The sequence below is a fragment of the Chenopodium album genome, chromosome 25, assembly GCF_948465745.1.
Source record: "Chenopodium album chromosome 25, dcCheAlbu1.1, whole genome shotgun sequence".
NCBI lineage: Eukaryota > Viridiplantae > Streptophyta > Magnoliopsida > Caryophyllales > Amaranthaceae > Chenopodium > Chenopodium album.
In genome coordinates, this window is record NC_137858.1 from 36,176,066 (window position 1) to 36,192,512 (window position 16,447).

General features: G+C 36.1%; 1 protein-coding gene across 1 annotated transcript; it reads right to left on the reverse strand.

Moving 5' to 3' along the window:
• Positions 1-1,726: 1,726 nt before the first annotated feature.
• Positions 1,727-8,118, reverse strand: LOC145614663 (serine/threonine-protein kinase/endoribonuclease IRE1b-like). The gene is made up of 6 exons (XM_081669733.1): positions 7,863-8,118; positions 6,957-7,191; positions 4,988-6,435; positions 4,273-4,445; positions 2,658-2,904; positions 1,727-2,451 (listed from the first exon to the last, which is right to left on the reverse strand). Exons 1-6 carry the CDS (start codon positions 7,994-7,996, stop codon positions 2,001-2,003), a joined length of 2,688 nt encoding a protein of 895 aa, XP_081525859.1. The 5' UTR covers positions 7,997-8,118; the 3' UTR covers positions 1,727-2,000.
• Positions 8,119-16,447: the final 8,329 nt, after the last annotated feature.

The window sequence follows — 16,447 nt, forward strand, 5'->3', positions numbered from 1 at the left end:
ATGCATGTCAATAAACTAAAAAAAAAAAAAAATTAAATCAACTAAATTGAAAATCCAATAAAGGGAAAAAAAAAACCCAAAAAACACAAACTACCAGCTTATAACACTAGTGGCCTCCCCTTTTCCAGCCGACCATCCCCCTCCCCTGAACCACCATCTTCGATCCAAATCCCACAATTCCTCTCACCCCATTTTTGTTTCTATTCTTTGGCATATGGAGGAGAGAGAAAGGGAGCTAGGTTTGGGTGGTTTCTGGGTGGGGGAAGGAGGCAAGGTGGTTTCGGTAGCTGGGGTGTGGGATAAGGGTGGTTTCGGGGGTGGGTTTTTGGTTAATAGTGGCGTATTAGAGGACAGGGGTTTGATTATGGGTTGTTTCAAGAGTGGAGGGAAGGACGGGGCCGGTTTTGACAATGGAGCTGTGGAGGAGGGATGATTCCGGTGGTGACCCAAGGGAAGGGTATTTTTTTTGAAGATGGAGGTGGGCCTGACCACCATAGTGGTTGTGGGCTGTGTCGAACGTTGAGATTATTTAAAGGAAAAATTGTCAAAAATAATACAACCTTTAAGCGGTCAGCCAAAAACAAGTCAACCTTTTGAAGGTATTCGTTTTAAACAAGATAATTTACCTGCAAGTTTAACAACCATCTAATTTTATATATTCGTTTAATAATCTAATGAACTCTTAAAAAACTTAATTATGGTTAATTAATAATTATAATAATTAAAATCTTTTTTAAATAAACAAATCACATCCACCACTAGCCACTTCTCCTTCCCTAGCGACATTCCCCTTCCTCGACGACCTGCCAACCCAGCCCCTAGCGCCGGTCATGCCCAAATCTTTCCTCCCCCGGAGCTGACGCCGATCTCCACCCTCGCACGTCGCCCCCTTCTCTCTTCCCCACTAAACCACCTCCCCAAAACCCTCCCTCCCCCAGAAAACCATCGAAAAAACCCTAAGCGAATTAATTGTATAGGACTTTTAATTCAGAAGTTGTAAAAAAAAGAATATAACTTTAAAATAAAGCTACCAAAAATAAAAATAAAATGTCAAAGAGTGTAATAATATATTGAATCAATGGTTCACTACAATAAAATATTGTAGGAATATAATTGGACACCTAGTCTGAAGATTACTGATGAAGTTTTATTCACCTTTGTGTTTAATTAAATTGATAAGGAGATTTCTAACTAATGTTCGTTTAAATATTATTATTTTGAGGAACCTCTGGTTTTGAGAAACCCCTCTCCAACAGCGAAGTGTTTGCCTTTTGAATAGCTTAATATAATTAGGGAGAGAGAGAGAGAGAGAGTGTGTGTGTGAGCGTGTGAGAGATTGTTCAAACCCCTTCTTGTGGCATGTATGGAGTATTTATAGTGTATGATAACCCTAATTTCAATGGCCAACCTATAGCCGACTCACGCAAGTCAAGCCAGTAGCCAGAGTAAGTCACTATCTTACTCAGGTCTAGTTGGCAGTTGGAGCATGTCGCTGACTTATGTTGGTCGAGCCTCCAGTCGAGCCCCCAGCCGAGCCTGCCACTAACTTATTCGGGTCGATCCCCGGTCCCAATCAGAGTCTGTCACCGACTTATCCTAGTTGAGTCCCCAGCTAGAGCATATCATCGACTTATCTTGGTCGAGCCGTCAGCAAAGACCACTATGGCCAATGGGAAGTGAATTATTCATATACATATAAAATAGAAGAGTGAGAAGAGAGAAAAAATCAAACCGTAAAAAATTAAACAAAGCATAACTGTAGTCTTTACCAGAGTATTTTATAGATCCAAACCTCATTAAGACATAATGCTGATGCTAATGATTCAAATGGTAATGGAGGTTATGGAGCTTTAATAAGGGTACTCATAAGACAACCCTCGTATTAAACAATATAGTGTTACAAGTACAACAAAACATTTACATATCATATATGTACACAAAAACGTAAAGATAACAAATATACATGGAAATTTATAACCAGAACGGTAATGTGGGGTTAATTACAACAAACTACTTCTAAAATACTTGCCAAGTAACTCTTCCTCGTGACAGTATTCATATATCACTTTGTAAACTTCGATTAGAAGTTTTGGGAATCGATCTCTGAAGTAATTATCAAATCCTTCGGGAACTGACCCTAATACTTCCTGAATCTCAATAGGGAGCTCTCGATAGTGATTTAACTTGTTACGTATAACACGAAGTAAGTCACGAACACTGTCATACTTATACCGTCTGTAGCGAGTAATGTTGGTGAGAAATGAACTTTCAAGTTTGTCATCCCATTTTCCGCCCAAGGCCACGGTAGCAGTGGATTCTAACGCTTTCAAGAGGTCAGAACTGATTTCTCTATCTTCTAACTCAACACGATCACTGGCATCTCGAAGAAATGAGAGTCTCTTTTCAGAGTCCCAAAATAATGGATGATGCAATACCACATCAGCTTTTGGTCTGCAATAAGTAAAACGAAGTATAAATTTTGTTTTAGGGGTGTGGAAATTTAGCCTAACAACAATAACATAATAACAAGGAAATGGACTATAATCACCCATGATTATATAATAACCAGCTACTACTTAACAATAAACAATTATACAAGTAAAGCCGACTTGAAGACATAAAAGTAAAAATAAGAAAAATGAAAAGAAAGTCTTTACCTCAATTCTGGATAAGGATCTAAGAGATTTGTAATAAGATCCAAAGCTTCTGGAACATCTTCGATCAAAAATAGATCCTTTTCATTCTTTACAATATTGGCATCCCGCTCAAAATTTTCACCAAATGGATGTTTGCCTTTTGTCATACAGAAGAAAAGAACACAGCCTAAACTAAATAAATCCACTGCACGCGTATGGCGACCCTCACGAAGTTGCTCGGGTGCTCGCCAACCCGAACTCCCACTGCCTACAATTTAAAGTCAAATCACTCTTAGGTATAGGTGGCATACAGATTTATTCCAAACTAATCTATACTTAGTATTTAAAAACTATAACCAGAAAAAACGCATGTTCCTATCCCATTATATTTCTCTATCTTATTCTCTAACCCAAATGCCACATGTCTTCTTATATTATTAATATTTTAAGTCTTTCTTTAACTCTTTCATTAAACTTATACTTCATATTCTATGCAAACTTCATTTTTATCTCCCCTATTCAATTCAACCTTTTCCTTTTCTCTCTCTACTCCACCTCCTTTATTTATGCCTCATTTTCACTTAAAATTCTAAAAAATTAATTTCTTAATCATATTTTCGATTACACAGTAAACCTATAATGATTTATTGATATTTCTTCACTCATCTCTCAATGCAATTTTATGTGAAAAACCCGTGCATTGCACGGGCCAAAAGGCTAGTATTATATAATCACGGAGTATAATATTCAAGTACTTGGTAAAAAACTTAGATTCATAAGACAATACTTTACTTAATTATAAATAAAATACTAATGAGGTTTTGTAACAAATTGACAACAAAGTATCAATATTATTAGTGTCAAATCAAGTATTTGAGATAACGGGTCAATACCTCAATACATTTTGTTATAACACAAAATAGTTGAATTTCGCTTATGGTTGAGTATCACTTATTAGTTTGGTTGATTAAAAATAATAGAAAAACCAAGATACTCACAGTGAATTTTGGTGGATTAACTTTCCAAAAACAAAAGAATAAATAAATAAATAAATAAATAAATAAAGAAGAAAAGTAGGCTTTAGTTGAATTTAAGTGAATAAAATGGGGCTTTTAATCAAAGACAAAGATTTTGGGTGAAATTGAACTTTTATTTGAAACATTGTTAATTGATTAATGGACATGAGAAAGAGCTCCTATTTTTAAATAAAAGTTGAAAAGGTTGCATCAATAAAAGACAAAAATGAGTATTATATAGAGCTTTGTTTAGTACTATTGCTAATTGTGGCGATATTTAACAATTAATATAATAGGGTACATTTTTATTCTATAAATCTTTAAACTTTTTATTATAGAGGCCAACTAAGAACTTGATTGGGTTAGATATTATACCAAGGGATAAACTTATCATGCTAATAGGGGAGCTATGGAGAGAACGGGGGTGGGGGGAGGTTGTGTTAGGAAAATGGAGACGGAAAATGGCATAAGAGAAGGGAAGAGCATAATTATGAACACAAAATGAGAATAAAGAAAAGCTCTATTAGAGGAGCTTCTTTTGAGGGATTGTGCCAACATACAGCAGGCATCTACAAGTGAACAATTAACCACACAAATGTAGATACAAACAAAATACACACCTGTACCATTTTGGGTAACGGAAGACATATCTTCAGGAAGGCGCTTGCTGATGCCCATATCTGAAAGCTTGGCTCTGACATTTTTATCTTTGATTATCAAAACATTTTGAGGCTTCAAATCTCGATGTATTAAGCTGATTTCATGAAGATGTGCAACCCCTGATACAACATCTCTGAAAGAAGTTTTAAATAGCTTAGTGTCTAAACATAGAAGCCAATTAGGCTTTAATAATATATTTAATCCATGTTACTACAGCTCTTTAATCAAATCAGGAGTTCAAGTACCCACATCCACATTCCCACATCCACATTGTGGCTGTTTACTTAACATTTTAACGTGAAATGGGAATCTAATAGTTCATTTGTTGGACAAAACATAGAAAATAAACTCGTGGGCATCTAATACTACACCACCAAACACTTATAGCTGAGTTTGAGTAACGAAACATTTTATACCAAAGGTTGAAATACTCATGGGTAGTTTAGCAGTAGGCAACTATACAGAAGCAAAAATAAATGGAATCAACAATTTGATTTGTAAGGGTCACGCTATTTGCTAGATTGAGAATTTAAAAGCCAACATAAATTCGCAAAAGCACGAGAATTTTAAGAGATTTCAATTTGGTCAAACTTAACTCTGATATCGTTTGAACCAGGACATCACATTTTAGAGACAGTGTATGATGATGTAAGAAAAAAGAAGTCTATCACTAACCTCATCACTTTTAACAGCTGAGTTGAAGGATATCCATTTGACTTCCATAAGTAGGTGTCACTGAAGGCCTCTATCTTTTCCAGTGATTGTGCAGTGTACCCACTCATGGAGCTGGAAACTCTAGTCTCTGTGCTTGTTGATGCTTGTGAAGATTCAGAACAAACAGATATCAAATCATTTAAACTACATAAACAGCGTTCCAGAGATAGATAAACAAAGTCGGTATCAGATTCCACTCCATAAAATCTGACAATGTTAGGATGCTGATCAGAAACCATAAGATTCTGAATTTCTGTCAGTGCCACGTCATTATGCGTACGCACAAGACGTTTGACAGCCACAGGACGACCATCATAAGTACCCTCAAAAACAGCGGTTCCGTTGCTTCCCTTCGCAATCTCATATTGTGAAATATATAATTTACCAATCTTACGTCCACCAACGTGAACATCAACTGAATTAGCAAAAGAGGACTCATTAAGCACTTTAATAGATGAAATTCCAGCCAAAGAGCTATCACCTGCGTCGGAATTTCTTCCCTTAGCACTATTAATATTGGTGTTGTTAATTCCTGACTTTTTAGGTTTCTTTTTCTTTGATGGTGTAGATCTTGATTTCAAATCCTCACGCTGCGAATGTTCTCGACCAAAGACACTTCGAAAAACAGCAATAATCGCTGTGATCAGTATGAGCCCGGAGAAAATTGGGGACCAGAAAAATTGTTTCGAACTTGATTCAGGATATATAGTGTATCCGCTACGGTGAGCAGAAGGGGGCAAAGCCAGCACCTCGGAGTGGGCAAAGGAATGGGCGCTTTCAGGAGCTGGCAAAGCCAGAACCTGATTTAAATCATGATGAGCATCAGGTGGTTCACTAATTGGCACAGGAAAGTGCAAATGACCAGAACCAGGTAGTTGAAGCTTCCTGTCCCCTGGAAGTGATCTTCGCATGTCATTAACTAGACCAGCCCCAGGATCCGGCGAAACCGGCGAAACTAATTCTGAAAATCCACGATCACGGATCCGGTATACAATATTACGTCTTAGACAAGGTTCACAAGCTTCAGATCTTTCGTTGTAGACAGAGCTTAGCTGATCTTGCAAACTATCCACTATGGATCTATCCACCTTTGGACAAAAAGACTCGGCCTCAAATTCAGCAAGTGAGACATTCCATAAAACCTTGCCGGATGATTTTGAATAGGCTAGAAATGAATAATCTGTCCTTGTAATTGAGATCTGACTTTTACCCTCATCTCTAATTATAACAGGATTTTCACCATCCTCAAACCCCAAACCAGAAGAATCAGAAAACTTTACAGTACGAATTATTGTTCCAGTCTTAGCGTCCACTACAAAAACTGTAGTAGCCATTTGACCTATTACAGAAGTTCCATTCTTAGATAATCCTTTTGTCTCCCTAATCAAATCTTTGGCACTCTTGAGCCTCTGTAATGCATGAGAAAATAGCAACTGTATCAAAGGCAATTTTTATGAATTTTGGATAAAGTTTAAAGACATTGAATGACTACATTTAAGAGCCGTAATAGCACAAGGATTGATTAACTAGATGAGATGTTAATTCATCTATATAATTAAAGCATTAATATCTTATGTCTACACTCTATCAAAAAATTCATAAGAAGGCTTTAATATTTACAGCTAGTCAAATTAATGACTTTATAAGCCATATATCAAATTAGCTTTGACATTCAAGTACTGTTTGGACTTTTTCTCACATGTTACATTGTGATCATTCTTCCACAGTGATATAACACATCAGGTGCTTTTAAATTTACTGAATGATTAACCATTCCAAAGCAACATACTCTGTATAATACTGAAGTATAAATAAACTGACCTATAAATACTAGAAAATGAAAAAAGAACCCTAAGTACATCATATGAAAAAAGCCAACAAAAGTGAAAAAGAACCATACTGTACTTCTGAATATATGCTCATGATTTACCTCCATGATGCCATTAGAACGGTCGTGCCTGTACAGAATCCAATCATCTCCACAATCTATATACGTATCATCTCGAAGCCCAGAAACATTCTCTAAATTAAGATCAATACTATGCGAAGCCTGATAGGATGAATAAATCGGAAGTCCTGTCTTAATTGACCACAGGATCTTAAGCGAATCGATCTCGACTAAAGATAAAGTGCCATCCAGAGTAGCAACAAGCACAGTTTCACGTCTGCCACAATAATAGCAGAGTAAATGTTAAACATACTCCTCTCAAGTCTCAACACAATACAAACAAGTAATCTTGCATGCAGTTTCTGATAAGATTTTATCCATCATATAACTTGAAATCTTCAATTAAACAAAAAGGTAAGTAAATCAGCTCTAAGTATATGTTTGAATTGACAAAAACAAGTCCAAAAGTAGCAATTGGTTCATATAGCCACACAAACACAAAACCCCAAAAATTATCTAGACACCATATACCTTCAATTGAACAAAATTGGTAAGTAAATCAGCTCAAAAGTAAGCACCCAAAATTCTTACATAGATGCAACACAAGTATTGAAACTGGCAATTGGATTCATGTAAACCCTAAAAACTAATCACAACAATTAGGAAAATTTCGTTGCCAAAAATAAATTATTTAGGATAATTCAATATCATATAGCTTCAATTGAACAAAAAGGCACATCAATAAGCTCAAGAAATTAAGCACCCAGAATTCTTCGTAATTAAATTGGCAGATCAAGTTCTGAAACCATCAATTGCGTGGATATAGGTTCACGAAATTTAAAAACCCACAAAAATTAACACACCCAATCATCCAATTGAATGAGAAATTGACAAGAAATAAACAAAATGAGTAAATTAGAAGAAAACAAAAAAGAGATTAATAGTTACCTGGAAGAAGGAATAGCAGAAGAAGAAAGATGAGAAGATCGTTTAACCAAGGAGTGAGAATTGAGAGGTTGAGAAATCGATGGTTTAACAATGGAGAGGAAGAAGAAAGCAATCAACCATGGTTTAATCTTCATGTTTATGAGTTGATAATTATAATGAATGAAAAGGGTATTATAAACAGCATTAGAAGAGTATTGAAGGTTAGATTAAAGCAGAAAGTTTGGGGATCGAAGAAGAAAATGAATGGGGTTTTGGACGATCCATTTAATCAATACAGTGGTCAATAACTAAATACCAAGAATCAAGATTGAACTACCCACGCCCTATCGTCCTCCGTGGGACCGTGGGAAATCTAATAGGGCCTAGGTGGCACGATACTTGGCGAAAAAAAAAATGAATGAATTTAAGACTCTATTTATCTTTTATTCGTATTATTCATCTAATTATTTTTTGAATAAAATTATAATTCAATTCGTACATATGAAATGTTGGTACTTTATCGAAATTAAAAGTCTAAATTAACAAAATATATCATTTAATAATGTAAAGCATAATGGATAAAACCAACAACTTTGCTGCTTAAGTTTTTTAGTATAGTTGGCTAATCAAATTACTTTTTATTTTTCTCGTTAAAAAAAAAAATTACTTTTTATTTTTGAGTGTACATAATATTCACTCGTACGACAGAAAGACTTGTGTGCAGAACCAAGGGGTTTCTTAGGTGGCATTCTCCTGCTCTGGAATTCTGATGTGATGGAATTCTACTCTTTCAGCAGAGATCTGCATGCAATCCATGGTGTGTTTAAGGTAAAACACTCTAACCAAGTTTCTTTTCTTTCAGCTATTTATGCTAGTCCTAAGTATAAATGTAGACTGGATACATGGGCTGACCTAGAAAAAATTTCCCCCTATGTCTCCCTCCCTTGGTTAGTAATTGGTGACTTCAATGAAATTATGTCTCAGTCTGAGAAACTTGGAGGTAGGGGGTTGAATATTAGAAAGGCTCTAAAATTCCAGAACTGTATTGTTAATTCTGGCTTGATTGATGTGGGGTTTGTTGGTAATAAGTTTACATGGTCTAACAAGAGAAGACTTAGACCCATCTTACAGAGGCTGGACAGAGCCTTTGTTAACTCCTCTTGGCTTCATGCCTACCCTGACTCCACTCTGACTCACCTTCCAAGAACCTCTTCTGACCATGCTCCAATTACATTCAGCTCCTCTAATCCTCTTCCTGCACATTCTACCCCAAAACTCTTCAGGTTGGAGTCTATGTGGTATTTTGAACCTTCCTTCAGACCTATGATTCAGCAAAGTTGGCCTTCTGATAACTCCCCTCTCCACTCTAAATTAGCCTCCATCACCTCCTCTATCAAATCTTGGGTTTTGGCAAACAATGTGTCTCCTTTTAGAAAAATGTCCATCCTTTCTAAAAGGCTGGCTGGGACCCAAGCTGCTTTGGAAGCTGATCCCCTCAATCAATTTCTGCACTCTCTAGAGGATAGACTAAATGAAGAGCTGCATAACCTGTACTGCCAGGAGCAGGACTACTGGTCTATCAGATCTAAGATCAACTGGCTTGATAATGGTGACAAAAACTCTAAGTTCTTCCATACCTCTGTCCTCATTAGAAGAAGAAGGAATAAGATCTCAAATCTGAGAAATGAGGTTGGTGAGCAAGTCCTGAACAATCAACTGCATTCCCATATTACCAGCTACTTCTCTACTCTCTTCTCCTCTGAAATCCAGACCCCCCCCCAATTGATCTGGCTTACTCTTCTGATATTTCTATCTCCCACCCTCCTTCTCTGCATGAAACATTCAGTGATGTCTTTGGCATGGGGAGATTTAAAGCCCCAGGACTGGATGGTTTCCATCCCTTCTTCCTCCAAGACCATTGGGGCACCCTTTGGCAAGATGTTCATGCTTTTGCTATCTCCTGCTTTTCGAATAAAGCTGTCTCAAAGGAAATCAATACTACCTCTATCACTCTCATCCCTAAGGTGGAACTTCCTGAAACCATAAAGCAATACAGACCCATCAGTCTTTGTAACTCCTCTTATAAAGTGATCTCAAAGATCCTGGTTAACAGACTTAGACCCCACCTCAATTCCCTAATCTCTCCTAATCAGAGCAGCTTTCTTCCAGGGAAGGGATGTGAGAATAATTATATAGCTGCCACTGAAATTTTACACTCTATGAAAAGGAAATCAGGAGCAAGAGCTTGGTTTGCTCTCAAATTGGACCTGGAAAAGGCCTATGACAGACTGGAATGGCCCTTTATCAAAGCCTGCCTTGTTAGAAGTGGGTTGGACAAGCCCTCTGTAGACCTGATTATGAGCTGTGTTTCTTCTTCCTCCTTCCAAGTCATGGTCAATGGGAGCCTTACCCCCTCCTTCCATGCATCTAGGGGCATCAGACAGGGTGACCCCATCTCCCCTTATATTTTTATCCTCTGTATGGAATATCTTTCTTCTCTTATATCTGAGGCCTGTGATGAAGGTGCCTGGATTCCCTTCAGTTTTAGAAGGAATGCTATCTCTGTCTCTCATCTGCTCTTTGCTGATGATCTAATCCTCTTTGGAGAGGCCTCCTACCAAACCCTAGCCTCCCTCAATCAAACCCTGGAATTATTCTTTTCTCTATCTGGTCAGAAGATGAATCCTGCAAAGAGTTATATGTATTTCTCCAAAAATGCCTCCTCCCATATCAAGGACTGGTTCTCTTCCTCTCTTAGTGTTACAGTCACTAATGATCTAGGCACCTATCTTGGGTTTCCTTTGACTGATAAAAGGCCATCCCCTGCCCAGGTTTCTTACATCATAAAAAATATGAGAGCAAAGCTTTCTTCTTGGAAAGCTAGGTGCCTCTCAAAAGCTGGAAGAGCTACTCTCATCAAGTCTATTCTCACATCAATCCCCCAATATTCAATGCAAGTGTTGTCCCTTCCAAAAAAGTTGTGCTCTGAAATAGATCAAATCTGTAATAGGTTCTTCTGGGGAAGTATTGAGGATGAAAAGAAAATCCCTCTCATAGCCTGGTCCAAACTCTGTGGCCCAAAAGATAAGGGAGGTCTTGCCTTTAGGGAAGCTCACCTCCTTAATCTCTCTCTCCTAGCCAAGCTATGCTGGAAAATCCATAATTCCACTAACATCTCTTCTCTTATTATTAGAGATAAGTATTGCTCTAGGGACCTCCCCACCTCCTTCAAACATGGTTCTCATATCTGGCAGTCAGTTGGTAAGGGTTGGCACCTCTTCCAAAAATTCTCCCAATGGCTTATTGGAGATGGCAATACTTGTTTACTTTGGTTGGACAATTGGACAGGTCTTGGCCCTCTTAGAGAAATCCTTTCTGGTCCTCTACCCCACCTTGAGGAAGGGAAAACTATTAGTTCTATCATTTCTAATGGTACCTGGGATTTGGATACCCACATTATCCTGAGGATCAGAGCTATCCCTATCTTTCCTCATAAACAGGACTTCCCTTTTTGCTTCCTAGGAGAAGGGGACTACTTCAATTCAAAAAAAGCTTATCTGTCTCTATGGGAATAAAAAAAACCAATCTCAACTCACTTCTAGTTTATGGCAAAAGATTTGGGACTTGCATGCTATCCCTGTTATTAATATCTTTCTGTGGCAAGTCCTTTGGGACAGAATTCCCACAGCTTCATACCCTCTCTTGCATGCTCCTTCTGTCCTTCATCTGTTGAAGACTCTCTACATGTCCTATATTACTGCCCTAGAGCACAAGAGGTGTGGAATCAGCTGATTAATTGCCCCCTTACTCATAATCCTACTTGTCTTGCCACCTGGATCTCTGATAACTTGAGTATCAACTCCATTTATAGCCCCCTCAATGCCCCCTGGAATCTCATTTTCTCTGTTATCATTTGGACACTTTGGGCTAGAAGAAACTGTTGGGTTTTTAATAAGACCTCTGTACCAGCTGATCAATGGATTAAAAGGGTCCATTTCACTATCTATGAACTGCTTTATTTATCTGCTGGCATTACCCGTCCCCAGAAGCACCTGATTTGCAAACCTATCCCTTTCTTTAGCTGAATGTAGTGGTTGATGCCTCCTTTTGTCACAACAGTTATTCTGCTGGTATAGCTTGTTTATGCAGAAATGCTAATGGGGATTGGGTGAGGGGTTTAGCAACTCATATCCCTGCTGTAAATGCTCTACATGCTGAATTATTTGCTATTATGATTGCCTTGGTCTTGTGTACAACCATGGATAGCGCTTCCATTAGTGTCTTTTCTGACTGTCAAAGAGGAGTCCTGGGGATTCACAACACCCTCACCCCTACTGATGAAGCATACTTTTTGTACTCTGAATGCAGGGAGCTAGTTCAAGCAAATCCATCAGTATCTTTAATGAATGTCCCGAGGATGAAGGTGAAGGAAGCCGATTTTCTGGCCAGAGAAGCATTGAAGGCTCTAACTCTATCTGATGTATTTAGGAACAATATTTTGTGCTTGGATCAACTTAATGTAATATTTGCTCCTCCTGATCCTTTAGCAGTTGTAGGGGATAACAATAGACCCCATTTTGGTCCTACTGTGGGCAGTAACTCCTAGGGTGCTAACCTATGATAGCTTTTGTCTGTAATTACTTAACTGCTATTTTGAAGCCTGTTAAGGCGTAATATATCTGCTCACATTAACCAAAAAAAAAAAAAATTACATATATTATGTTATCAATGTACTCGTAACCAAAAATAAAAAACCTTCTTGAACAAGACTAGCTATGCCGCGCATCGCTTGTGTTAGCCACTCTAGTAAAGTAAAAAGACTGAAATACCCTAGTATTAATCAAACTTACAAACTTAAAATGACCCGGGGAATCTGGCCAATAACTTGTAATAAGATTATTAGTTATGATATTAAATTAATATGGAGTAAATTGAAATTAAATGACTTATGTATCTTTTTGTTTTATTTATTTATTTATTTATTTTTTCGTATTTGACTTATTTCTACTCTTAAATTATTTAATTGTTACATATGTATGTAACAAAATGTACTGTAAGAATTTCAAAATTTTTTAATAGAACTTTTAAAAAAAACTTAAGTAGCATTAGGGAAAAATTTTCACAAAATTATAACAAAATGTCTTATCCGGTAGTTACTTAATATATAGTATAGATATAGATTCTTAAAGATGAAATTGTGACTAAAATGACAATTACATCATTTTACATGATTACTTTTATTTATTACTATATATTGGAGTACGGAGAAGAATGGTAGTTGACCGTTGCACTCTAGCCCAATGAGGTGCGGGTGTAAAGTTGATTTTCGTCATTTGTTCGCCTGTTCGAGCACGCATACAAGTTGAAATTACACATCACTTTCGCATGATTGGGTGAACTAGGCGCGGATCAACAAACTAATGACTTTCTCTTTCTCTCTCCCTTTATAACTTTCTCTTAACACTCACAATTAATGGGATGTTTATGAGGTTCTCACCTTAATGTTTAATTAAGACTTTGTCCCTTTGTTCTTCAAAAAAAAAAAAAAAAAAAAAGACTTTGTCCCTTTGAATTATTTAACTCTTGATTATCCTACCCTTCATTTTATATTTAATGGTTGAGGAAATCGGTTGACAAGATTACATCAAACACATTAAGCTAAAACACATTTCTCTTTTTGGGCATACTAGGGCGGCTAACGCGCGCAATGCACGAGTCATAGTTAGCCATTATCGAGAATTTCTCTCAATTTCGTGTTATTACAACTTTAGTTGTTAGTAGCTTTAAACAAATATTTTTAGGGTATAAATGTCCACACACTATTTTCAAGAATTAAAATAATAATCAACAACACTTAAGAAAAATATGTAGTTAAACATTTAAAGGGCATCATGGTATCAACACTATTCATAAAAGTATATCTATATATATAATAATATATAATGTGAGAGGGGGTTTTGGGTGATAAATTTTACTTTCCCAAAATACCCCTCTTAATTTCTCTTTTGTTTTGTTTTTTTAAGTTACCATTTTTTTAAAAAAAAAAAAAACGTAACCACCATTTAGGGTTCGTTTGGCATCACTGTGGTTTTCTGTTTTTTGGTTTTTTAAAAGTATATTATATATGTCCCATAATGAATAAAAAATTATTTAAGCTTATTAAACTCATAATAATTTTGAAAACTGACAACAGAAAAGTGGAAACACCTTTTCCTTGTTTCCAGTTTTTGGTTTTTAGTTTTCAAAAAAACAGAAAACTCAAAATTAAAAATGATGCCAAACAAACTATCATCTTAATTCCAAATTAAAAAAATCCTATCTTTTCTTTTTTTAATTTTTTAAGGGAAGTTTAATTTTTATTATTTAGCCTACATGACATCATCAACATTTATTTATTTATTTTGTGTCAAAAAACAATTTTTTTTTATTAATTTTTATGAACAATTCTTAAACCTACTAATATTTTTTTTATTAGAATAATTAAAGAGATGATATTGCGAAAAAAAAAATAAAAATAAAAAATCGAGCTTGATAGGTTACTTTATTGAACCGTATTGGTTCAGAAATTTCAAATTTGATATGACAACCATGATAAAGGCTTGCTAGCTGTGAGCCAGCAGATATCCTGTCAATCTGTCATTAGCCTAGAAAAAAAAATTAAAAAAAAAATAACTTCCACCTGCCGCCACCTTTACAAACCGAGTTGTGGATCTAATTTGAAGTCGGTTATCCCTAAATTCCGGTCCCTATAAAGCCCCTTTCTCTCTCCTCTATTACCTAATTCTAATTCACACCACTACTATTGCTACTCGCTGTCAAATTACAGTTTTGTTGAATTTCCCAAATATGGGTGATTTTGAGCAGCAGGTCAAGATAAGAGCCCAAGAATTGAAGACCTTCTTCAAGAAAAGCGTCAAAGTTGTTGGCAATTACAGTAAGAAGGGATGGAATAAGGTCAAGAACATTCGCAAGTGAATGTAAATATATATTATTCTTTGGTTTTTCTTTTTAGTTTATAGATTTCAGGATTTATTACTGGTGTTTTGATTTATGATTTTGTCAAGTATTATTTTGGAGTAAATCTGATTGATTAGATTTGTTCTTGATTTGATGATTTTGTCAAGTTTTGATATTATTGATTGAATTTGATCTTGGTTTATTTTATTAATCAATAGTGATTGATCTTTGTTTTGTAGTTCCGTTTTTTTGTGTAACCTATTGAATCTATTAATTTGTTTTTCCAGTATGTTAATCGAATGATTATTAAATTGTTGAATACAATATACAGATTAGAGTTAATTCAAAGTGTAAAATTAAATGATTATTGACAGTGGGCTATAAACAATTGATTTTGATTAAAAAGATGATGGTTGAAATTGGGTTGTGAACCTGATTCACGCTCAATTGCAGCGGCAGCCACCATCACCTCAATTCGCTTCGCTGCCCCATCAACCTGATTACTTGGGTGGTAATTGGTGGCTGCTGTTGATTGGGTATGACGGATTTGTGAGTAATTGGTGGTTGCTGTTGATTGGTTTTTGGGGCTGCAGAAAGGTTGGGTGGTTGGCAGCGGTTGTCGAGAAGGGAAGGGGGCAATTGCGGTGGTGGAGATAGGACCAGATTGGTGCAGTGGTGGTGGGATTGGGTGGAGCACTGGTGGTGTTTGGAGGATGGAGAGAGAAGAAAATAAAAGTTAAAAATTTATTCAAGCCTATCGTATAGCAACACGTGGCATACTTAACCTGTTAAGTAGGTTGCATCCGGTTTTTGCCTGTATAAAATGAACACCCCAAAGGTTGTAATATTAAGGTATAATCCAAAGTTATACGAAGTAATATTCAAAAAGAATGGACCAAAGGTTGTATTATTTTTTGCAAACTTTTATAAGATATATCAAATTTTAAACACGAAAGTCATATAGGAAAATGCTATACATATAAGCATTAAAAGTAGTCTTGAAAATTGTTTAAATTTAGAAAATTATGACAAAAATACACTGATTTAGGGCCTGTTCATATTTACTTAATTTCAGTTCAGCTCTAATCAGTTTAGTTCAGCTTCTGATTTCCTTCTTTCATAAAATATTCATTTCAGCTCAATTCAGTTTAGCTCCAATCAGTTCAGTTCAGCTCCAATCAGTTTAGTTCAGCTCAGTTTAGTAGATGTGAACATGCCCTTACGCGTGTTTTTGTCCTAAATTCCTAATTTTATACAATTTCCAAGAGTGTATTTAATGCTTATATACAGCCCTTAGGGCTACATATAGCATTACCCATACATATAAAGAGTTTTCAAGTAAATCTAACATTATGTTAGAGAAGTAAATTCACGCCGATAAAGAGTTTTTCAAAGCAACTACATTACTACAATTAAATATGGGGGAAGAATGGTAATGATACATAAGGAGACACATGGTGCATATTAAAAAAAAAAAAAAAAAAAAAAAAAAAGGAGACACATGGTGCACATGTGGCACCAAATCATAAGTAAGGATGACACATTATATTACCATGTTGTTCCTATGGATTTTAATAATATTATAAATAGATGTATCAGTTAAAAGAGTTTTTTAAGGTCGAGTAACAAATTACAGAGTATATAGACAG